Source organism: Drosophila miranda (genome assembly GCF_003369915.1).
Source record: "Drosophila miranda strain MSH22 chromosome Y unlocalized genomic scaffold, D.miranda_PacBio2.1 Contig_Y1_pilon, whole genome shotgun sequence".
In the NCBI taxonomy this organism is placed as follows: domain Eukaryota; kingdom Metazoa; phylum Arthropoda; class Insecta; order Diptera; family Drosophilidae; genus Drosophila; species Drosophila miranda.
This window is the reverse complement of record NW_022881603.1, coordinates 36,453,596-36,478,283: the sequence shown is the minus strand read 5'-3', so window position 1 is coordinate 36,478,283 and position 24,688 is coordinate 36,453,596. Positions and strand designations below refer to the sequence as shown.

Genomic DNA, 24,688 nt, shown 5'->3' with positions numbered 1-24,688 from the left:
CTCTTATAGTCTTTGAGCACTAGGCGCTGAAGGGGATGGACAGACGGTCGGACGGACAGACGGACAGACAGACATGGCCCAATCGACTCGGCTATTGATGCTGATCAAGAATATATATACTTTATGGGGTCGGAAACGATTCCTTTTGGACGTTACACACATCCACTTTTACCACAAATCTAATATACCCCAATACTCATTTTGAGTAAAAAATACAATTGTTGAAGCCAACCTTATTGCAATATCCAGATTTTAACAAAGAATTTTGTGTAATAACGGATGCAAGTAAACAAGCATGTGGAGCTGTTCTAACACAAAACTATAACGGAACTCAGCTACCAGTAGCGTATGCATCAAGATCTTTTACGAAAGGCGAAAGTAATAAAAACACAACAGAACAAGAATTAGCGGCAATACATTGGGCAATAAATCATTTTTGACCATACATTTATGGCAAACACTTCACTGTCAAAACGCCCAGGCCACTTACATATTTATTTTCAATGGTTAACCCCAGCTCTAAACTAACACGTATGAGACTAGATCTAGAGGAATATGATTTCACTGTGGAGTATCTCAACGGAAAGGACAATCATATAGCAGATGCGTTATCAAGAATAACCATTACAGACCTACAAAATATTCAGACAACCAACAAAGTAATGAAAGTCACTACAAGAAATCAAAGTAGACAAAAAACCTGCGCAGGTCCAAACAAAGAATTGCAAAAGCATTCGATCTCTTCAGAGCCCAATATATACAACGTCATACAAAATGATGATGTTAAAAAAGTAGTGACCTAACATTTAACTTCGACTAAATGTTTCCTCAAGCATGGAAAGAAGATAATTGTAAGAATTGAAGTTAGCGATCTTTATACCAATGGAACATTCGACTTAGGTCAATTCCTCCAAAGGCTTGAAAAAGAAGCCGGTATAAATAAAAACAGCCAACTTAAAATGGCAGCGAGCGAAGAAATCTTTGAGAACATTTCAATAGATTCTTTTAAAAATAAGGGTAATAAAATACTAAAGAATTTAAGAGTAGCGCTACTCAAGCCGGTGACCACAATAAAAGAAAACGAAGGGGAACGTTGTGAGTTGCTGCGGACACCGCAACTCTACAATTATACCCGATACTTAGTCAGTATGCTCTCCTCCGGCAGACGCCGCTAATATTAAACGACACGACAAAGAGTGCGTGCGAGAGAGACAGAAAATCAGTCTGAGCGTGACGTCGGGCGCTGCGTAGCCAGTGCAAATTGATTTGTTCCGTTTGGCTATAAAAATTATCTGATCTGGTCCAGATTCAGCAATCTGATAGATATGGTCGTTATCTATGATTCTGCGTTTTTAGTTTTCTCGAATGTGCAATATTGTGGATGCTCCAGATTTTCGTCCTTTGTGGGGGCGGAAGGGGGTGGGGCGAAATTCTGAGATATACGTTTTATAGTGAGATCTAACAGAAGTGTGGATACCAAATTTGGTTGCTCTGGCTCTTATAGGTTCTGAGATCCTTGAACTCATATTTTGCAATTGGCAAAACCGACCATGAAACCTGTGTGTTAGAGAGAGACAGAGCGAGAAAGAATGAAATTGTTTTCTTGATTCTGGCTATAATAATTATACGATCTGGTTGAGATCTTCCATTTTAAAACATATAGTCATCCTCTACGATTCTGCGTTTTTGGTTTTATCGTATCTTTAAAAATGTGGATGCCACAGATTTTCGTCCTTTGTGGAGGCGGAAGTGGGCGGGGCGAAGTTTTGAAATATTTTTGTAGCAGTGACATATCACAGAAGTCTGGATACAAAACATCGTTGCTCTTATAGTCTTTGAGCACTAGGCGCTGAAGGGACGGACAGACGGACAGACGGACAGACAGACATGGCTCAATCGACTCGGCTATTGATGCTGATCAAGAATATATATACTTTATGGGGTCGGAAACGATTCCTTCTGGACGTTACACACATCCACTTTTACCACAAATCTAATATACCCCAATACTCATTTTTAGTATCGGGTATAATAAAGAAAAAGAAGAGATATTGTCTACATTCCATGACGATCCAATACAAGGAGGTCATACAGGTAAAGCTAAAACATTAGCAAAGATAAGAAGGCATTATTTTTGGAAAAACATGACACGTCAAAGTACAAATTATGTGAGAAAGTGTCCAAAATGCCAAGTGTCCAAAACGACTAAACATACCAAGACCCCAATGACTATAACACAAACACCAAACATGGCTTTTGATAGAGTAATTGTGGATACGATCGGTCCACTTCCCAAATCAGAACAAGGAAATGAATATGCAGTCACCTTAATCTGTGACCTAACAAAATACCTTGTTGCCATACCAATACAGAACAAAAGCGCAAAAACAGTAGCTAAAGCTATATTTGAAGATTTCATTCTAAAGTACGGTCCAATGAAGACGTTCATTACGGACATGGGAACAGAATATAAAAATTCAATAATTGAAAATTTATGTAAGTACTTAAATATTCAAAACATAACATCGACTGCACATCATCACCAAACCGTAGGAACCGTGGAGCGAAGCCACAGAGCATTCAATGAGTTCATACGCTCATACATCTCAACCGATAAAACAGATTGGGATGCAATACTTCGTATATTGTTTTAACACGACACCCTCTATGGCACATGATTATTGTCCATATGAGATAATTTTCGGTAAGACTTCAAACTTGCCAACACATTTTAATAGTATGGATAGAATAGACCCCCTATACAATATAGATGATTACGCTAAGGAATCAAAATTTGGGTTAGAACAAGCCTATAAAAGAGCCAGATTAATGTTAGAATCAAATAAACAAAAACAAAAAACTAAATATGACAATCAAGCCTTCAATTTCAAGTTAAAACGAGGGGGAACGTTGTGAGTTGCTGCGGACACCGCAACTCTACAGTTATACCCGATACTAAGTCAGTATGGCTCTCCTCCGGCAGACGCTGCTTATATTAAACGACACGACAAAGAGTGCGTGCGAGAGAGACAGAAAATCAGTCTGAGCGTGACGTCGGGCGCTGCGAAGCCAGTGCAAATTGATTTGTTCCTTTTGGCTATAAAAATTATCTGATCTGGTCCAGATTCAGCAATCTGATAGATATGGTCGTTATATATGATTCTGCGTTTTTAGTTTTCTCGAATGTGCAATATTGTGGATGCAACAGATTTTCGTCCTTTGTGGGGGCGGAAGGGGGTGGGGCGAAATTCTGAGATATACGTTTTATAGTGAGATCTAACAGAAGTGCGGATACCAAATTTGGTTACTCTAGCCTTAATAGTCTCTGAGATTTGTGGATGCTCCAGATTTTCGTCCTTTGCGGGGGCGGAAGGGGGTGTGGCGAAATTTGGACACGAAACGGTCAAGGTCCGATATCACAGGAGTGTGGATACCAAATTTGGTTGCTCTGGCTCTTATAGGTTCTGAGATCCTTGAACTCATATTTTGCAATTGGCAAAACCGACCATGAAACCTGTGTGTTAGAGAGAGACAGAGCGAGAAAGAATGAAATTGTTTTCTTGATTCTGGCTATAATAATTATACGATCTGGTTGAGATCTTACATTCTAAAACATATAGTCATCCTCTACGATTCTGCGTTTTTGGTTTTATCGTATCTTTAAAAATGTGGATGCCACAGATTTTCTAAAACATATAGTCATCCTCTACGATTCTGCGTTTTTGGTTTTATCGTATGTTTAAAAATGTGGATGCCACAGATTTTCGTCCTTTGTGGGGGCGGAAGTGGGCGGGGCGAAGTTTTGAAATATTTTTGTAGCAGTGACATATCACAGAAGTCTGGATCCAAAACATCGTTGCTCTAGCTCTTATAGTCTTTGAGCACTAGGCGCTGAAGGGGACGGACAGACGGACGAAGTTTTGAAATATTTTTGTAGCAGTGACATATCACAGAAGTCTGGATCCAAAACATCGTTGCTCTAGCTCTTATAGTCTTTGAGCACTAGGCGCTGAAGGGGACGGACAGACGGACGGACGGACGGACAGACGGACAGACAGACATGGCTCAACCGACTCGGCTAGGCTATTGGTGCTGATCAAGAATATATATACTTTATGGGGTCGGAAACGATTCCTTCTGGACGTTACACACATCCACTTTTACCACAAATCTAATATACCCCAATACTCATTTTGAGTATCGGGTATAAAAATGCCAAAAGTGTTTTATAAACAAAATTTCCACAATTTCTGGTTAAATTTCGATGAATTTAAGGAGGGGCTACGCAATGTGCCAACTGAATCCACATTACGCATATGTGCTGCTTTTGTAAGTGAACAATTGGGGCCAAGTCGTGGGAATTACGGCATTATGCTGTCGCTATAAAACATATAAGTCCTATGCTAGCATGACTCAAACTAACAAAATACCTCTTGTTAGAAAGTCCTCAAAAACAGAGGAGCAAAAGGCTGTACATTGCTGAGCACTCGGCCATGGCATAATGAAGTGGATAAAATCATGTCATTACTTAAAAAAAAAAAAAAATTATATATATATATACATATATAAAATTAAATTATACATTGTTTTGATGTGTTTTTATTGTTAGCTTAGTTTTATGCTTTTTTTGTATTTAGCTTATTCTAGCTTATTTTTTCTTTAATCTAGCTTATGGCGACTCTCAAAATCTGGCAGCACTGGTACCCAGTGTGCCCGCAGCGCAACACCAGCGGCCACACTACAAGCTGAATTTAGTATATAAAGCAACTAAGCCAGAGCCACAATCGGCCCGCATCCAACATCTCTCTCCGCAACCACACTTCATCTTGTGATTTGTTCGACTGATCGAACAAAGCTGTGAAAGGTGCTTTATTGTGTTTGTACTTTTAGAATAATACATTTTACAAAATTGGTTCTTTTGCAAGTTTCAATCAGCCTTTTCAGTCAACAAACAGGCTTGGGAATCTGATTCGGTTATTTATGGGGGCCAAATAACTTACGAATTCATCCAAGCGATTGGTGAACGTTTTATTGGCATGGCAGTATGTATTGTTCAATACATCGAAACCATCGTTCATACTTTTTAAAAACATGGATGTAGGAATGGCTGCATCCTTGTCTTCAAAAGTACCACGATTAGCAAACATTTGAATGCCTGTGCTGACCGTGCTTGAAAATATGTTGACCGTCAAATTGGTTTTCATGTAATCAAATCCTTTCGGATTGATGTGCTTTTCTGTAAGCTTAGGTGCCAAACGAAAAGAATTTAATGAATCGACTTCATAAAACTTTTCGATAACTTTCCATGTCGCTTTTCCGACTGGTGAACACTCTTGAATAGATGTACGTAATCGCACACGAGCTGAGGGACTGGCGACCCAGGTCTACGTAACCAATTGCTCGGTCAACATTGGCAAGATAACATATTTCTGGTTAGATGATCATTTCATCAAAAATTAGTGCACAATTTCTGTGACTCTCATCCATTTTTTGTACAAGTTTCTTCAACTTTTCAATATGTTCGCCTTGCGAAGCACTACATTGTTTTTCTTCATGAGCCCTGTTCGGGCTCGTTGATTTAAGTTGAGAAATTTCTTTCTCTAGATCGTATTTTTTGTACATATTTTTCATTTTGGATAGTGAATGTGTGCAATTTTGCATGCAAATTTTTAATTTCCTTTTTTGGGAAATAATTTCCTCATTTAGGGCTTTGAATTTCTTTTCCAGAGATTTCAAAGCCGGATTAATCTGGAAAATATGTATCTTCATTGTGCTTGATATCAATATTATCTATTGATTGACCTATGTTAGTCTTTTCAATATTATCTATTGATTGAACTATGTTAGTCTTTTCAATATTATCTATTGATTGATCTATGTTAGTCTTTTCAATATTATATATTGATTGATCTATGTTAGTCTTTTCAATATTATCTATTGATTGATCTATGTTAGTATTTTCAATATTATCTATTGATAGATCCGCAGTTTTGTTTTCAATATCTTCTATTAAAACAATGCCCTTTTTTTCCAATTTTTGAGCGAGTTCTCAAACAATAAAAGAGACGAAGATAACGAGGGGTAACGTTGTGAGTTGCTGCTGCGGCCGCAACTCTACATTTATACCCGATACATAGTCAGTATGGCAGCATTAAACGACAGAGTGCGTGCGAGGGAGACAGAAAATCAGTCAGAACGTGTCGACGGGCGATGCGTAGCCACTGCAAATTGATTTGTTACTTTTGGCTATAATAATAATCCGATCTTTATGGGGGCGGAAGGGGTTGGGGCGTTATTTTGAAACACATTGTGCAGGTGCGATATCATAGGAATGTGGATACCAAATTTGGTTGCTCTAGCTCTTAAAGTCTCTGAGAACTAGGCGCTCATAGGGACGGACAGACGATTAAAACTAACTAGAAACTAACTTACCCAAATTTTCGGTTGGGAGACTTCCTGTTCGAAGCCTCCCGTTCAAAATACACTTCTCCTTGAAATGCTTCGCGCATACTCGGGAGCGTGTGTTGTATTTTGATATTTTTAGGTTTTTAATCCATTTATGGATGAAGGGATTTCACCCATCCTCGGAATAGCAAACGATTTTACGATTGATGTAAGCTTTTTTTGTATTTAGCTTTGTTGAGTCCAGGAACGTGAGAATTGCGGATAAAACACAATCGCTTATCTTCATAGGTACTTAGGCGTTGGTTGCGTTTTATTTCCTATTTGCAAAAGGAGGTTAATACATTTTATTCTTATATGTAGGTAATATATATACGCACGCTTCGTCTTTTCTCCCCTCTCTTTCTTCGACTGCTCAAACTAATGTGACCTTCTTGTCTTTTCATAGTGTGGCCATTTTTCTTCTCTCTTTTTTCTTTATGTAGGGTATCTGTGCCCTTGCTTAAAACTAAGTATATTTAAGCTAATTTTTCTCGACAACATCCCCACCACCGTGAATCAAGCACGCTCGTGATTCACAATATGTCTAGCTTTGCCAGCATACAGGTTGGGCGGTGTAGAACTCCAGCCGTCGTCTTTACTGTGGCTGAGCGAACCTGTCCGTCGCGTTCAGGCGTGACTGCTAGAATAACTCCCTTTTTCCATTGAGATCGATGAAGATTCTTATCACAGATAAGAACAATGTCCATTTCAGCGAGTGGTGGCATTGGGTGATGCCACTTTGTCCGTCTGCATAGGTCTGGTAGGTACTCATTGAGCCACTTGTTCCAAAATGAGTGTGAGATCTGCTGAGCGATGCGCCATTCCTTTCGAGTTGGCTGGTACTTCTCCTCTTGTGGATGTGGTGTCTGGCTAGAATTGGGAGAACCTAAAAGAAAGTGATTAGGGGTTATCGGATCGTCTGTGGGGTTATCCAGAGCAATGTGTGTAAGCGGTCTGGAATTTACTATGTTTTCAGCGTTACACATTAGGCTATACAGTATGTCTTCTTTCAGGTTTTTGTCATGCAGCGCGTGTCCTATGGCCCTCTTCACACTGCGTACCAATCTTTCCCAGCACCCACCTGCATGGGGGTTTAGCGGGCAATTAAACAGCCATTCGATCTGCTTGGTTGACAACTCGTTCGCTATTCTAATGTGATCGAGGTCCTGTAATTCTCTTTTCAATTCACGCTCAGCTCCCACCAAATTGGTACCATTGTCAGATCGGATTCTTACTGGCCTTCCGCGCCGCGCCATGAAGTTATGCAATACTCGAAGACACGTATCTGTTGTCAGGTCCCTGGCAATTTCCAAATGAATTGCTCTTATTGTAAGGCATGTAAATATGCCTATCCAGCGTTTATCGGTACTCCTTCCTCTTACAACCAGAAACGGTCCCATATAGTCGATTCCAACATATGAGAATGGACGGAGAGAGTCTGTCCTTAGGAAGTTGTCCCATTAATGGCATTTTTGGTGAAGCTCTCTGGATTTTACAAGTCATACAATTTCTAGCTGCACGGCGAACCTCCTGTCGGCAGTGTGGTATGTAGTACTTTCTGCGTATTTCTGCTATAATTGTGTTTTCATTCTGGTGTTTCCATAGCTCGTGATAATGTCGCACGATCAATTTTGTAACGTGATGCCCTTGGGGCATTAATATTGGACGCCTGGTTTCTTCTCCAACCGAACATGCGTTATTAATACGCCCATTCATGCGGATCACTCCTCTTCCGTCTATGATCGGAGACAACTTCCACAGCCTGCTGTTCTTTTCGATGGACTGTCCAGTCAATAGCGCCACCCGCTCATCATGAAATGCAACATCCTGTACATTGCGGATCACTATGAGTACAGCTTCTTCAATTTCAGCTACATCAAGGTAGACTTTTCGTTTGATCTTACGATCACACATCCTGTAGACCCAAGCGACAACTCGCATCAGCCTTGTAAATGAAGAGAACCTTTCCAGCAACTCCCTGAATACGATATTGACAGATCCATCTGAAGACATCTCATTGATTGATAACGTAAACTTGCTTCTTAGTTCCAGTTCCGTGTCACCAACGTCTGAAGTTCCTAGATTCCATTGACTTGCGTCCTCTTGAAGGAATTGAGGGCCTCTCAACCAGGAGGTTTCTCGAGTTCCAGATCTGAGTTTGGTGCCAAAGTCTGCCGGGTTATCCTTAGTAGGCACCCAATGCCAATCTTCCAACCTTGTGGCTTCAAGTATCTCGTCAATTCTGTGTCCTACATATGGCTTATATTTTCTGTGATCTGATTTAATCCATGCTAAGACAGTCTTGGAGTCGGACCACATGTGGACACATTTGGGGTTGACGTCGTGACCCTCAAGAATACATTTCCTGAGACGAGTTCCTAGCACTGCCGCCTGTAGCTCGAGCCTGGGTATGGTCGATAGTTTCATTGGGGCACACTTGGTCTTTCCCATTATAAATGCGGACTTCCATCCAGATTTCGTACGTATGCGCCAGTATCCAACTGCTGCATAAGCTGACTCACTCGCATCGCAAAATATGTGTAGTTCAATTGGTTCCCCAAAGAACTCTTCAGCGTAACATCGGGGTATCCTTATCTTGCATGCTTGGCTTAGGCTGCGCAACCAACATTTCCATTGCTTTATATCGTCGCCCTCAATTGGCTGGTCCCACTCTGTTCGCTTTTGCCATATTGACTGCAGAAGCAGTTTAGCGATCAGGGAATATTCGGCTAGAATTCCAAATGGGTCAAACACAGACATAACCACTCGCAATACTTCTCGCTTAGACGGTATTCTTGATTCTGAAAAGATTGTTGTCGAGAAAAATTAGCTTATATATACTTAGTTTTAAGCAAGGGCACAGATACCCTACATAAAGAAAAAAGAGAGAAGAAAAATAGCCACACTATGAAAAGACAAGAAGGTCACATTAGTTTGAGCAGTCGAAGAAAGAGCGGGGAGAAAAGACGAAGCGTGCGTAGATATATTACCTACATATAAGAATAAAATGTATTAACCTCCTTTTGCAAATAGGAAATAAACCTCAAGCAACGCCTAAGTACCTATGAGGATAAGCGATTGTGTTTTATCCGCAATTCTCACGTTCCTGGACTCAACATCTTTTATTTCGCTTCTTGGAAGCCAATGACGCTAGAGTTCTTGGAGTTTGTATGAAGACGGGCAGAGACTCGTGGTGCAAGCACTGAAGTATACTGGACATTGGAAAAGCGACGGAACCCACAAGGAGACGGTCATCTCGCTCGTGGGTGGATAATAAACATTGCAGAACACGGAGGCCAACGTGGGTGCGCACGTCAGGCAGCTGAAAAAAGCGCACATTTATATGTATGTATGCGAGATCGTGCACATACTGCCATCTCGCTCTAACCAACGAAGTTCTTGCGGGCCAGCAACTAGAGGCTTGAGTGCGCAGTTGGCTGATGAAATCGAGTGAAAATTTCTGGATTGTGGTTTGTTTGGTAAGTGCCAATTTGATTGTTGATTTGGGGAAAGGTTAGTCTGCGGGTGATGATTACCAGAGCAATGAGCAAATTAAGGGCAACGGATGAAATGGACGAGGACAACGTTGAGATGGGAAAAGTGGAAAGAGAATCCGCGCAAGGTGAAGCCTCAAATATGGAGGGGCCGGGCCCGGCACATCAAAAGAAGCCCAATCACATGGCGTTGTTAACGTTATGATGGAGATGTGGCGCCAAATGCAAGAAAGTCAGCAAGCCAATGCAATGCAAATGCAGCAGTTCCAAATGGAAGTTCTTCGGATGAATCAAATTCAAATGGAAAAAACTAATATACTTCTGCGATCCCTTGGTATTAGTGGAAGGAGAACTGGCGAGCCAGGACCACAATCAACCACGGCTGAGCCCTCAGTGATATCAGACGCAGTCTCATCACCAAGGCAACCGGTTCCTTCTCAGGAAACGCAAAGAAAATTGTACGATCTACCGGAGTTTAATGGTGCTCCCGAAGAGTGGCCAATGTTCAACGAAGCTTTCACTATGACCACTGCAGAGTACGGATACAGTGACAGGCAAAATTTGTTACGCCTCCAAAAGGCAATAAAGGGCAAGGCTAGGGAGACCGTTGAATGTTTGCTTATTCACAGTTCTAACGTTTCAAATATTTTAGAGACCCTTAAACAAAATTTTGGTAGACCGGAGAAACTCGTAAAAAGCCAGATTAGTCGCGTTAGAGAATTTCCGAGCATTCGCGAAGGTAGATTGGAACAATTAGTAGAGTTCAAAATGAAGGTACAAAACTTGGCTTCATTCTTAGAAGCAGCTAACGCACATCAGCAGTTAAAAAACCCAACATTAATGGAGAAGTTAATCTTAAAGTTACCAGTGCAACAGAGACTGGAGTGGGCACGCCATTCCAAGCAACTAGGAGATGAAAAATCGACCAGTCATTTAAGTCTATGGCTTCAGGGATTGGCCGAAGAAGTGCAAGACGCAGGATTGGTTGACGATCAGGCGACGTTCAAGCCAAAGAAGGAAAAGTCGAGACTATTCCATGCAAACGACATCGGACTTGTAACCATGAAGGCGTGCTCCGTCTGCAATGGGAAACACGACTTGGAAAACTGTAACTCATTTGCCCAGTTAGAACTTGAAAAAAAATGGCAGCATGTAAGGGAAAGAAAATTATGCTTCAATTGCCTAAAGTACTGCCATCGTAGTCAAAAATGTAGACGACATCACCAATGTGGACTTGATGGATGTGCCAAACGCATTCACCGTTTGCTCCATGCAGAATCAGTTAATCAACCAGGCGAGGAAGTAAAGTTCACAGGAACAGCAACGCATGAGGCTAGCTCAATGATTTTGTTTAAGATATTGCCTGTTAATCTTCATGCTAAAAATAAAATAGTGAGGTGCCACGCCTTTTTGGATGAAGGTTCTGCAGTAACCCTTATAAATGAAAGCCTGGCAGACGAGTTAGGATTACATGGGCCCAAAGAAAGTCTGACATTGCAATGGTTTGGAGAAAAGACATCAACGGAATTGGTCAGCCGATTTAATATTGGAATATCTGATGAACGTGGAGGCAAGGTCTATGCACTAAACGGAGTAAGGACTATTAAGGATTTACGGCTGCCGAAGCAATCCGTAAACATGTCTGAGCTAAGTTCGCAATACCCACACATAAAGAGTATTCCTTTGAAAGGCTATAGAAATGCTAGACCTGAAATACTAATCGGACTAGATAACCTACATTTGATAGCTCCAAAGCAAATGAGATCTATGGGATACGTTGGGCCAGCCATTGCATTAACCAATCTGGGATGGGTTGCGTATGGAAAATGTCGCGGAGAATCAGGACCCATGAGTAATGTAAAGGCCGTACATCTGGTTAAACACAATGACGAGCACATTGAACAGTTGGTGCGAGACGAATTCGGAAATGGATGTGCGGATTGTGAAAAACCACGTAGAAGGTCGAGAAACTGAGAGATCGAACCGATTGCTATCAACCACGACAAAACGTATTGGTGACCGTTTTGAAACGGGATTACTATGGAAAGTGGATGACGTCGTCTTGCCTGACAGCAAGAAAATGGCAATAAAGAGACAATTGTCTTTGGAAAGAAAATTTATACATGATCCAGAGTGCTACAAAAAATACTGCGACCTGATGGAAGCATACGAAGAAAAGTCATACATTCGGCATATCACAAGCAATGAACTGGAAGTGGACAAGAAAAAAGAATGGTTCCTGCCTCATTTTGGGGTCTTAAATCCTAACAAGCCCGGCAAGTTGAGAATTGTTTTCGACGCGGCTGCAGAAGTCGATGGAGTGTCGTTAAACTCCATGCTCATGACTGGCCCCGACGGGTATCAATCCCTAACGGACATTCTTATGAGGTTCAGACAGAAACCGATTGGAGTCTGTGCTGACATAGCAGAAATGTTCCACCAAGTCATAATACGAAAGGAGGATCGATGTGCCCAACGCATACTATGGAGGAAGAATCCAGGCGACGAGATGAAGGAGTATGTAATGCAGGGCATGACCTTTGGAGCCAAATGTTCACCGGCCTCTGCTCAATATGTGAAAAATAGAAACGCACTTGAATTTAAGGAATCGTATCCAGATGCGGTGAATGCCATTATTAAAAACCATTATGTGGACGATTTGGTGCATTGTTTTTCATCCGAAGAATCGGCTGTGAGAGTCGTGAAGGAGATAGTTGACATTCACAAAAAGGGAGGATTCGAACTGAAAAAGTTTGTGTCCAATTCGAAATTCTTCAACAAGGTTTTTGGTAACGAACAAGTAGCTGAACCCATAACTCTTGATAGGGATGGAGCTTAGAATTATCAAAAGGTCCTGGGAATGTACTGGTGTACACGCAGCGACGAATTTGGGTTCTCTCTTTCGTTTAACAAAATTGACGCATCAATCTTTTCAGAATCAAGAATACCGTCTAAGCGAGAAGTATTGCGAGTGGTTATGTCTGTGTTTGACCCATTTGGAATTCTAGCCGAATATTCCCTGATCGCTAAACTGCTTCTGCAGTCAATATGGCAAAAGCGAACAGAGTGGGACCAGCCAATTGAGGGCGACGATATAAAGCAATGGAAATGTTGGTTGCGCAGCCTAAGCCAAGCATGCAAGATAAGGATACCCCGATGTTACGCTGAAGAGTTCTTTGGGGAACCAATTGAACTACACATATTTTGCGATGCGAGTGAGTCAGCTTATGCAGCAGTTGGATACTGGCGCATACGTACGAAATCTGGATGGAAGTCCGCATTTATAATGGGAAAGACCAAGTGTGCCCCAATGAAACTATCGACCATACCCAGGCTCGAGCTACAGGCGGCAGTGCTAGGAACTCGTCTCAGGAAATGTATTCTTGAGGGTCACGACGTCAACCCCAAATGTGTCCACATGTGGTCCGACTCCAAGACTGTCATAGCATGGATTAAATCGGATCACAGAAAATATAAGCCATATGTAGGACACAGAATTGACGAGATACTTGAAGCCACAAGGTTGGAAGATTGGCATTGGGTGCCTACTAAGGATAACCCGGCAGACTTTGGCACCAAACTCAGATCTGGAACTCGAGAAACCTCCTGGTTGAGAGGCCCTCAATTCCTTCAAGAGGACGCAAGTCAATGGAATCTAGGAACTTCAGACGTTGGTGACACGGAACTGGAACTAAGAAGCAAGTTTACGTTATCAATCAATGAGATGTCTTCAGATGGATCTGTCAATATCGTATTCAGGGAGTTGCTGGAAAGGTTCTCTTCATTTACAAGGCGGATGCGAGTTGTCGCTTGGGTCTACAGGATGTGTGATCGTAAGATCAAACGAAAAGTCTACCTTGATGTAGCTGAAATTGAAGAAGCTGTACTCATAGTGATCCGCAATGTACAGGATGTTGCATTTCATGATGAGCGGGTGGCGCTATTGACTGGACAGTCCATCGAAAAGAACAGCAAGCTGTGGAAGTTGTCTCCGATCATAGACGGAAGAGAAGTGATCCGCATGAATGGGCGTATTAATAACGCATGTTCGGTTGGAGAAGAAACCAGGCGTCCAATATTAATGCCCCAAGGGCATCACGTTACAAAATTGATCGTGCGACATTATCACGAGCTATGGAAACACCAGAATGAAAACACAATTATAGCAGAAATACGCAGAAAGTACTACATACCACACTGCCGACAGGAGGTTCGCCGTGCAGCTAGAAATTGTATGACTTGTAAAATCCAGAGAGCTTCACCAAAAATGCCATTAATGGGACAACTTCCTAAGGACAGACTCTCTCCGTACGTACGCTTATTCTCATATGTTGGAATCGTTTATATGGGACCGTTTCTGGTTGTAAGAGGAAGGCCTGGATAGAAGAAACGCTGGATATGCATATTTACATGCCTTACGCGGAAGACCAGTAAGAATCCGATCTGACAATGGTACCATTTTGGTGGGAGCTGAGCGTGAATTGAAAAGAGAATTACAGGACCTCGATCACATTAGAATAGCGAACGAGCTGTCAACCAAGCAGATCGAATGGCTGTTTAATTGCCCGCTAAACCCCCATGCAGGTGGGTGCTGGGAAAGATTGGTACGCAGTGTGAAGAGGGCCATAGGACACGCGCTGCATGACAAAAACCTGAAAGAAGACATACTGTATAGCCTAATGTGTAACGCTGAAAACATAGTAAATTCCAGACCGCTTACACACATTGCTCTGGATAACCCCACAGACGATCCGATAACCCCTAATCACTTTCTTTTAGGTTCTCCCAATTCTAGCCAGACACCACATCCACAAGAGGAGAAGTACCAGCCAACTCGAAAGGAATGGCGCATCGCTCAGCAGATCTCACACTCATTTTGGAACAAGTGGCTCAATGAGTACCTACCAGACCTATGCAGACGGACAAAGTGGCATCACCCAATGCCACCACTCGCTGAAATGGACATTGTTCTTATCTGTGATAAGAATCTTCATCGATCTCAATGGAAAAAGGGAGTTATTCTAGCAGTCACGCCTGGACGCGACGGACAGGTTCGCTCAGCCACTGTAAAGACGACGGCTGGAGTTCTACACCGCCCAACCTGTATGCTGGAAAAGCTAGACATATTGTGAATCACGAGCGTGCTTGATTCACGGTGGTGGGGATGTTGTCGAGAAAAATTAGCTTATATATACTTAGTTTTAAGCAAGGGCACAGATACCCTACGTAAAGAAAAAAGAGAGAAGAAAAATGGCCACACTATGAAAAGACAAGAAGGTCACATTAGTTTGAGCAGTCGAAGAAAGAGCGGAGAGAAAAGACGAAGCGTGCGTAGATATATTACCTACATATAAGAATAAAATGTACTAACCTCCTTTTGCAAATAGGAAATAAAACGCAACCAACGCCTAAATACCTATGAAGATAAGAGATTGTGTTTTATCCGCAATTCTCACGTTCCTGGACTCAACATCTTTTATTTCACTTCTTGGAAGCCAATGACGCTAGAGTTCTTGGAGTTTGTATGAAGACGGGCAGAAACTCGTGGTGCAAGCACTGAAGTATACTGGACATTGGAAAAGCGACGGAACCCACAAGGAGACGGTCATCTCGCTCGTGGGTGGATAATAAACATTGCAGAACACGGAGGCCAACGTGGGTGCGCACGTCAGGCAGCTGAAAAAAGCGCACATTTATATGTATGTATGCGAGATCGTGCACATACTGCCATCTCGCTCTAACCAACGAAGTTCTTGCGGGCCAGCAACTAGAGGCTTGAGTGCGCAGTTGGCTGATGAAATCGAGTGAAAATTTCTGGATTGTGGTTTGTTTGGTAAGTGCCAATTTGATTGTTGATTTGGGGAAAGGTTAGTCTGCGGGTGATGATTACCAGAGCAATGAGCAAATTAAGGGCAACGGATGAAATGGACGAGGACAACGTTGAGATGGGAAAAGTGGAAAGAGAATCCGCGCAAGGTGAAGCCTCAAATATGGAGGGGGCCGGGCCCGGCACATCAAAATAAGCCCAATCACATGGCGTTGTTAACGTTATGATGGAGATGTGGCGCCAAATGCAAGAAAGTCAGCGGGCCAATGCAATGCAAATGGTTCCAAATGGAAGTTCTGCGGATGAATCAAATTCAAATGGAAAAAACTAATATACTTCTGCGATCCCTTGGTATTAGTGGAAGGAGAACTGGCGAGCCAGGACCACAATCAACCACGGCTGAGCCCTCAGTGATATCAGACGCAGTCTCATCACCAAGGCAACCGGTTCCTTCTCAGGAAACGCAAAGAAAGTTGTACGATCTACCGGAGTTTAATGGTGCTCCCGAAGAGTGGCCAATGTTCAACGAAGCTTTCACTATGACCACTGCAGAGTACGGATACAGTGACAGGCAAAATTTGTTACGCCTCCAAAAGGCAATAAAGGGCAAGGCTAGGGAGACCGTTGAATGTTTGCTTATTCACAGTTCTAACGTTTCAAATATTTTAGAGACCCTTAAACCAAATTTTGGTAGACCGGAGAAACTCGTAAAAAGCCATATTAGTCGCGTTAGAGAATTTCCGAGCATTCGCGAAGGGAGATTGGAACAATTAGTAGAGTTCAAAATGAAGGTACAAAACTTGGCTTCATTCTTAAAAGCAGCTAACGCACATCAGCAGTTAAAAAACCCAACATTAATGGAGAAGTTAATCTTAAAGTTGCCAGTGCAACAGAGACTGGAGTGGGCACGCCATTCCAAGCAACTAGGAGATGAAAAATCGACCAGTCATTTAAGTCTATGGCTTCAGGGATTGGCCGAAGAAGTGCAAGACGCAGGATTGGTTGACGATCAGGCGACGTTCAAGCCAAAGAAGGAAAAGTCGAGACTATTCCATGCAAACGACATCGGACTTGTAACCATGAAGGCGTGCTCCGTCTGCAATGGGAAACACGACTTGGAAAACTGTAACTCATTTGCCCAGTTAGAACTTGAAAAAAAATGGCTGCATGTAAGGGAAAGAAAATTATGCTTCAATTGCCTAAAGTACGGCCATCGTAGTCAAAAATGTAGACGACATCACCAATGTGGACTTGATGGATGTGCCAAACGCATTCACCGTTTGCTCCATGCAGAATCAGTTAATCAACCAGGCGAGGAAGTAAAGTTCACAGGAACAGCAACGCACGAGGCTAGCTCAATGATTTTGTTTAAGATATTGCCTGTTAATCTTCATGCTAAAAATAAAATAGTGAGGTGCCACGCCTTTTTGGATGAAGGTTCTGCAGTAACCCTTATAAATGAAAGCCTGGCAGACGAGTTAGGATTACATGGGCCCAAAGAAAGTCTGACATTGCAATGGTTTGGAGAAAAGACATCAACGGAATTGGTCAGCCGATTTAATATTGGAATATCTGATGAACGTGGAGGCAAGGTCTATGCACTAAACGGAGTAAGGACTATTAAGGATTTACGGCTGCCGAAGCAATCCGTAAACATGTCTGAGCTAAGTTCGCAATACCCACATATAAAGAGTATTCCTTTGAAAGGCTATAGAAATGCTAGACCTGAAATACTAATCGGACTAGATAACCTACATTTGATAGCTCCAAAGCAAATGAGATCTATGGGATACGTTGGGCCAGCCATTGCATTAACCAATCTGGGATGGGTTGCGTATGGAAAATGTCGCGGAGAATCAGGAACCATGAGTTATGTAAAGGCCGTACATCTGGTTAAACACAATGACGAGCACATTGAACAGTTGGTGCGAGACTACATCACAAATACGGAAATGGATGTGCGGATTGTGAAAAACCACGTAGAAGGTCGAGAAACTGAGAGATCGAACCGATTGCTATCAACCACGACAAAACGTATTGGTGACCGTTTTGAAACGGGATTACTATGGAAAGTGGATGACGTCGTCTTGCCTGACAGCAAGAAAATGGCAATAAAGAGACAATTGTCTTTGGAAAGAAAATTTATACATGATCCAGAGTGCTACAAAAAATACTGCGACCTGATGGAAGCATACGAAGAAAAGTCATACATTCGGCATATCACAAGCAATGAACTGGAAGTGGACAAGAAAAAAGAATGGTTCCTGCCTCATTTTGGGGTCTTAAATCCTAACAAGCCCGGCAAGTTGAGAATTGTTTTCGACGCGGCTGCAGAAGTCGATGGAGTGTCGTTAAACTCCATGCTCATGACTGGCCCCGACGGGTATCAATCCCTAACGGACATTCTTATGAGGTTCAGACAGAAACCGATTGGAGTCTGTGCTGACATAGCAGAAATGTTCCACCAAGTCATAATACGAAAGGAGGATCGATGTGCCCAACGCATACTATGGAGGAAGAATCCAGGCGACGAGATGAAGGAGTATGAAATGCAGGTCATGACCTTTGGAGCCAAATGTTCACCGGCCTCTGCTCAATATGTGAAAAATAGAAACGCACTTGAATTTAAGGAATCGTATCCAGATGCGGTGAATGCCATTATTAAAAACCATTATGTGGACGATTTGGTGCATTGTTTTTCATCCGAAGAATCGGCTGTGAGAGTCGTGAAGGAGATAGTTGACATTCACAAAAAGGGAGGATTCGAACTGAGAAAGTTTGTGTCCAATTCGAAATTCTTCAACAAGGTTTTTGGTAACGAACAAGTAGCTGAACCCATAACTCTTGATAGGGATGAATCTTCGCATTATCAAAAGGTCCTGGGAATGTACTGGTGTACACGCAGCGACGAATTTGGGTTCTCTCTTTCGTTTAACAAAATTGACGCATCAATCTTTTCAGAATCAAGAATACCGTCTAAGCGAGAAGTATTGCGAGTGGTTATGTCTGTGTTTGACCCATTTGGAATTCTAGCCGAATATTCCCTGATCGCTAAACTGCTTCTGCAGTCAATATGGCAAAAGCGAACAGAGTGGGACCAGCCAATTGAGGGCGACGATATAAAGCAATGGAAATGTTGGTTGCGCAGCCTAAGCCAAGCATGCAAGATAAGGATACCCCGATGTTACGCTGAAGAGTTCTTTGGGGAACCAATTGAACTACACATATTTTGCGATGAGTGAGTCAGCTTATGCAGCAGTTGGATACTGGCGCATACGTACGAAATCTGGATGGAAGTCCGCATTTATAATGGGAAAGACCAAGTGTGCCCCAATGAAACTATCGACCATACCCAGGCTCGAGCTACAGGCGGCAGTGCTAGGAACTCGTCTCAGGAAATGTATTCTTGAGGGTCACGACGTCAACCCCAAATGTGTCGACATGTGGTCCGACTGCAAGACTGTCTTAGCATGGATTAAATCAGATCACAGAAAATATAAGCCATATGTAGGACACAGAATTGACGAGATACTTGAAGCCACAAGGTTGGAAGATTGGCATTGGGTGCCTACTAAGGATAACCCGGCAGACTTTGGCACCAAACTCAGATCTGGAACTCGAGAAACCTCCTGGTTGAGAGGCCCTCAATTCCTTCAAGAGGACGCAAGTCAATGGAATCTAGGAACTTCAGACGTTGGTGACACGGAACTGGAACTAAGAAGCAAGTTTACGTTATCAATCAATGAGATGTCTTCAGATGGATCTGTCAATATCGTATTCAGGGAGTTGCTGGAAAGGTTCTCTTCATTTACAAGGCGGATGCGAGTTGTCGCTTGGGTCTACAGGATGTGTGATCGTAAGATCAAACGAAAAGTCTACCTTGATGTAGCTGAAATTGAAGAAGCTGTACTCATAGTGATCCGCAATGTACAGGATGTTGCATTTCATGATGAGCGGGTGGCGCTATTGACTGGACAGTCCATCGAAAAGAACAGCAAGCTGTGGAAGTTGTCTCCGATCATAGACGGAAGAGGAGTGATCCGCATGAATGGGCGTATTAATAACGCATGTTCGGTTGGAGAAGAAACCAGGCGTCCAATATTAATGCCCCAAGGGCATCACGTTACAAAATTGATCGTGCGACATTATGACGAGCTATGGAAACACCAGAATGAAAACACAATTATAGCAGAAATACGCAGAAAGTACTACATACCACACTGCCGACAGGAGGTTCGCCGTGCAGCTAGAAATTGTATGACTTGTAAAATCCAGAGAGCTTCACCAAAAATGCCATTAATGGGACAACTTCTTAAGGACAGACTCTCTCCGTACGTACGCCCATTCTCATATGTTGGAATCGACTATATGGGACCGTTTCTGGTTGTAAGAGGAAGGAGTACCGATAAACGCTGGATAGGCATATTTACATGCCTTACAATAAGAGCAATTCATTTGGAAATTGCCAGGGACCTGACAACAGATACGTGTCTTCGAGTATTGCATAACTTCATGGCGCGGCGCGGAAGACCAGTAAGAATCCGATCTGACAATGGTACCAATTTGGTGGGAGCTGAGCGTGAATTGAAAAGAGAATTACAGGACCTCGATCACATTAGAATAGCGAACGAGCTGTCAACCAAGCAGATCGAATGGCTGTTTAATTGCCCGCTAAACCCCCATGCAGGTGTGTGCTGGGAAAGATTGGTACGCAGTGTGAAGAGGGCCATAGGACACGCGCTGCATGACAAAAACCTGAAAGAAGACATACTGTATAGCCTAATGTGTAACGCTGAAAACATAGTAAATTCCAGACCGCTTACACACATTGCTCTGGATAACCCCACAGACGATCCGATAACCCCTAATCACTTTCTTTTAGGTTCTCCCAATTCTAGCCAGACACCACATCCACAAGAGGAGAAGTACCAGCCAACTCGAAAGGAATGGCGCATCGCTCAGCAGATCTCACACTCATTTTGGAACAAGTGGCTCAATGAGTACCTACCAGACCTATGCAGACGGACAAAGTGGCATCACCCAGTGCCACCACTCGCTGAAATGGACATTGTTCTTATCTGTGATAAGAACCTTCATCGATCTCAATGGAAAAAGGGAGTTATTCTAGCAGTCACGCCTGGACGCGACGGACAGGTTCAATCAGCCACTGTAAAGACGACGGCTGGAGTTCTACACCGCCCAACCTGTATGCTGGAAAAGCTAGACATATTGTGAATCACGAGCGTGCTTGATTCACGGTGGTGGGGATGTTGTCGAGAAAAATTAGCTTATATATACTTAGTTTTAAGCAAGGGCACAGATACCCTACGTAAAGAAAAAAGAGAGAAGAAAAATGGCCACACTATGAAAAGACAAGAAGGTCACATTAGTTTGAGCACTCGAAGAAAGAGCGGGGAGAAAAGACGAAGCGTGCGTAGATATATTATACACATATAAGAATAAAATGTATTAACCTCCTTTTGCAAATAGGAAATAAAACGCAACCAACGCCTAAGTACCTATGAAGATAAGCGATTGTGTTTTATCCGCAATTCTCACGTTCCTGGACTCAACAAAGATTGATGCGTCAATTTTGTTAAACGAAAGTGAGAACCCAAATTCGTCGCTGCGTGTACACCAGTACATTCCCAGGACCTTTTGATAATGCGAAGATTCATCCCTATCAAGAGTTATGGGTTCAGCTACTTGTTCGTTACCAAAAACCTTGTTGAAGAATTTCGAATTGGACACAAGCTTTCTCAGTTCGAATCCTCCCTTTTTGTGAATGTCAACTATCTCCTCACGACTCTCACAGCCGATTCTTCGGATGAAAAACAATGCATCAAATCGTCCACATAATGGTTTTTAATAATGGCATTCACCGCATCTGGATACGATTCCTTAAATTCAAGTGCGTTTCTATTTTTCACATATTGAGCAGAGGCCGGTGAACATTTGGCTCCAAAGGTCATGACCTGCATTTCATACTCCTTCATCTCGTCGCCTGGATTCTTCCTCCATAGTATGCGTTGGGCACATCGATCCTCCTTTCGTATTATGACTTGGTGGAACATTTCTGCTATGGCAGCACAGACTCCAATCGGTTTCTGTCTGAACCTCATAAGAATGTCCGTTAGGGATTGATACCCGTCGGGGCCAGTCATGAGCATGGAGTTTAACGACACTCCATCGACTTCTGCAGCCGCGTCGAAAACAATTCTGAACTTGCCGGGCTTGTTAGGATTTAAGACCCCAAAATGAGGCAGGAACCATTCTTTTTTCTTGTCCACTTCCAGTTCATTGCTTGTGATATGCCGAATGTATGACTTTTCTTCGTATGCTTCCATCAGGTCGCAGTATTTTTTGTAGTACTCTGGATCATGTATAAATTTTCTTTCCAAAGACAATTGTCTCTTTATTGCCATTTTCTTGCTGTCAGGCAAGACGACGTCATCCACTTTCCATAGTAATCCCGTTTCAAAACGGTCACCAATACGTTTTGTCGTGGTTGACAGCAATCGGTTCGATCTCTCAGTTTCTCGACCTTCTACGTGGTTTTTCACAATCCGCACATCCATTTCCGAATTCGTGATGTAGTCTCGCACCAACTGTTCAATGTGCTCCGTCATTGTGTTTAACCAGATGTACGGCCTTTACATTACTCATGGGTCCTGATTCTCCGCGACATTTTCCAAACGCAACCCATCCCAGATTGGTTAATGCAATGGCTGGCCCAACGTATCCCATAGATCTCATTTGCTTTGGAGCTATCAAATGTAGGTTATCTAGTCCGATTAGTATTTCAGGTCTAGCATTTCTATAGCCTTTCAAAGGAATACTCTTTATGTGTGGGTATTGCGAACTTAGCTCAGACATGTTTACGGATTGCTTCGGCAGCCGTAAATCCTTAATAGTCCTTACTCCGTTTAGTGCATAGACCTTGCCTCCACGTTCATCAGATATTCCAATATTAAATCGGCTGACCAATTCCGTTGATGTCTTTTCTCCAAACCATTGCAATGTCAGACTTTCTTTGGGCCCATGTAATCCTAACTCGTCTGCCAGGCTTTCATTTATAAGGGTTACTGCAGAACCTTCATCCAAAAAGGCGTGGCACCTCACTATTTTATTTTTAGCATGAAGATTAACAGGCAATATCTTAAACAAAATCATTGAGCTAGCCTCATGCGTTGCTGTTCCTGTGAACTTTACTTCCTCGCCTGGTTGATTAACTGATTCTGCATGGAGCAAACGGTGAATGCGTTTGGCACATCCATCAAGTCCACATTGGTGATGTCGTCTACATTTTTGACTACGATGGCAGTACTTTAGGCAATTAAAGCATAATTTTCTTTCCCTTACATGCTGCCATTTTTTTTCAAGTTCTAACTGGGCAAATGAGTTACAGTTTTCCCAGTCGTGTTTCCCATTGCAGACGGAGCACGCCTTCATGGTTACAAGTCTGATGTCGTTTGCATGGAATAGTCTCGACTTTTCCTTCTTTGGCTTGAACGTCGCCTGATCGTCAACCAATCCTGCGACTTGCACTTCTTCGGCCAATCCCTGAAGCCATAGACTTAAATGACTGATCGATTTTTCATCTCCTAGTTGCTTGGAATGGCGTGCCCACTCCAGTCTCTGTTGCACTGGCAACTTTAAGATTAACTCCTCCATTAATGTTGGGTTTTTTAACTGCTGATGTGCGTTAGCTGCTTCTAAGAATGAAGCCAAGTTTTGTACCATCATTTTGAACTCTACTAATTGTTCCAATCTCCCTTCGCGAATGCTCGGAAATTCTCTAACGCGACTAATCTGGCTTTTTACGAGTTTCTCCGGTCTACCAAAATTTTGTTTAAGGGTCTCTAAAATATTTGAAGCGTTAGAACTGTGAATAAGCAAACATTCAACGGTCTCCCTAGCCTTGCTATTTATTGCCTTTTGGAGGCGTAACAAATTTTGCCTGTCACTGTATCCGTACTCTACAGTGGTCATAGTGAAAGCTTCGTTGAACATTGGCCACTCTTCGGGAGCACCATTAAACTCCGGTAGATCGTACAATTTTCTTTGCGTTTCCTGAGAAGGAACCGGTTGCCTTGGTGATGAGACTGCGTCAGATATCACTGAGGGCTCATCCGTGGTTGATTGTGGTCGTGGCTCGCCAGTTCTCCTTCCACTAATACCAAGGGATCGCAGAAGTATATTAGTTTTTTCCATTTGAATTTGATTCATCCGCAGAACTTCCATTTGGAACTGCTGCATTTGCATTGCATTGGCCCGCTGACTTTCTTGCATTTGGCGCCACATCCCCATCATAACGTTAACAACGCCATGTGATTGGGCTTCTTTTGATGTGCCGGCCCCGGCCCCCTCCATATTTGAGGCTTCACCTTGCGCGGATTCTCTTTCCACTTTTCCCATCTCAACGTTGTCCTCGTCCATTTCATCCGTTGCCCTTAATTTGCTCATTGCTCTGGTAATCATCACCCGCAGACTAACCTTTCCCCAAATCAACAATCAAATTGGCACTTACCAAACAAACCACAATCCAGAAATTTTCACTCGATTTCATCAGCCAACTGCGCACTCAAGCCTCTAGTTGCTGGCCCGCAAGAACTTCGTTGGTTAGAGCGAGATGGCAGTATGTGCACGATCTCGCATACATACATATAAATGTGCGCTTTTTTCAGCTGCCTGACGTGCGCACCCACGTTGGCCTCCGTGTTCTGCAATGTTTATTATCCACCCACGAGCGAGATGACCGTCTCCTTGTGGGTTCCGTCGCTTTTCCAATGTCCAGTATACTTCAGTGCTTGCACCACGAGTTTCTGCCCGTCTTCATACAAACTCCAAGAACTCTAGCGTCATTGGCTTCCAAGAAGCGAAATAAAAGATGTTGAGTCCAGGAACGTGAGAATTGCGGATA

The 24,688-nt window shown here is 42.8% G+C and overlaps 3 protein-coding genes across 4 annotated transcripts; 2 read left to right on the top strand and 1 right to left on the bottom strand.

The window, feature by feature from the left end:
- Positions 1-6,681: 6,681 nt before the first annotated feature.
- Positions 6,682-24,669, bottom strand: LOC117190998. Its single transcript, XM_033395979.1, has 3 exons — positions 24,296-24,669; positions 6,783-9,245; positions 6,682-6,722 (listed from the first exon to the last, which is right to left on the bottom strand). The coding sequence occupies exon 2, from the start codon at positions 9,202-9,204 to the stop codon at positions 7,804-7,806; it is 1,401 nt and encodes a 466-aa protein (XP_033251870.1). The 5' UTR covers positions 9,205-9,245; positions 24,296-24,669; the 3' UTR covers positions 6,682-6,722; positions 6,783-7,803.
- LOC117190997 lies at positions 9,520-15,265 on the top strand. The gene is made up of 2 exons (XM_033395978.1): positions 9,520-9,923; positions 12,875-15,265. Exon 2 carries the CDS (start codon positions 12,916-12,918, stop codon positions 14,320-14,322), a length of 1,407 nt encoding a protein of 468 aa, XP_033251869.1. The 5' UTR covers positions 9,520-9,923; positions 12,875-12,915; the 3' UTR covers positions 14,323-15,265.
- On the top strand, positions 15,364-21,296 carry LOC117190994. 2 transcript variants are annotated; one of them, XM_033395974.1, is made up of 3 exons: positions 15,364-15,771; positions 18,727-21,195; positions 21,256-21,296. In XM_033395974.1, the coding sequence occupies exon 2, from the start codon at positions 19,000-19,002 to the stop codon at positions 20,998-21,000; it is 2,001 nt and encodes a 666-aa protein (XP_033251865.1). In that variant the 5' UTR covers positions 15,364-15,771; positions 18,727-18,999; the 3' UTR covers positions 21,001-21,195; positions 21,256-21,296. The 2 variants fall into 2 exon arrangements, with proteins under 2 accessions (XP_033251865.1, XP_033251864.1); XM_033395973.1 differs by lacking the exon at positions 15,364-15,771 and having other exon boundaries at positions 16,608-21,195.
- Positions 24,670-24,688: the final 19 nt, after the last annotated feature.

Coding starts and splice junctions, on each gene's coding strand:
- LOC117190998 (XM_033395979.1), bottom strand. CDS start 9,204: ATGTCTGTGTTTGACCCATTTGGAATTCTAGCCGAATATTCCCTGATC.
- LOC117190997 (XM_033395978.1), top strand. CDS start 12,916: ATGTCTGTGTTTGACCCATTTGGAATTCTAGCCGAATATTCCCTGATC.
- LOC117190994 (XM_033395973.1), top strand. CDS start 16,623: ATGGAGAAGTTAATCTTAAAGTTGCCAGTGCAACAGAGACTGGAGTGG.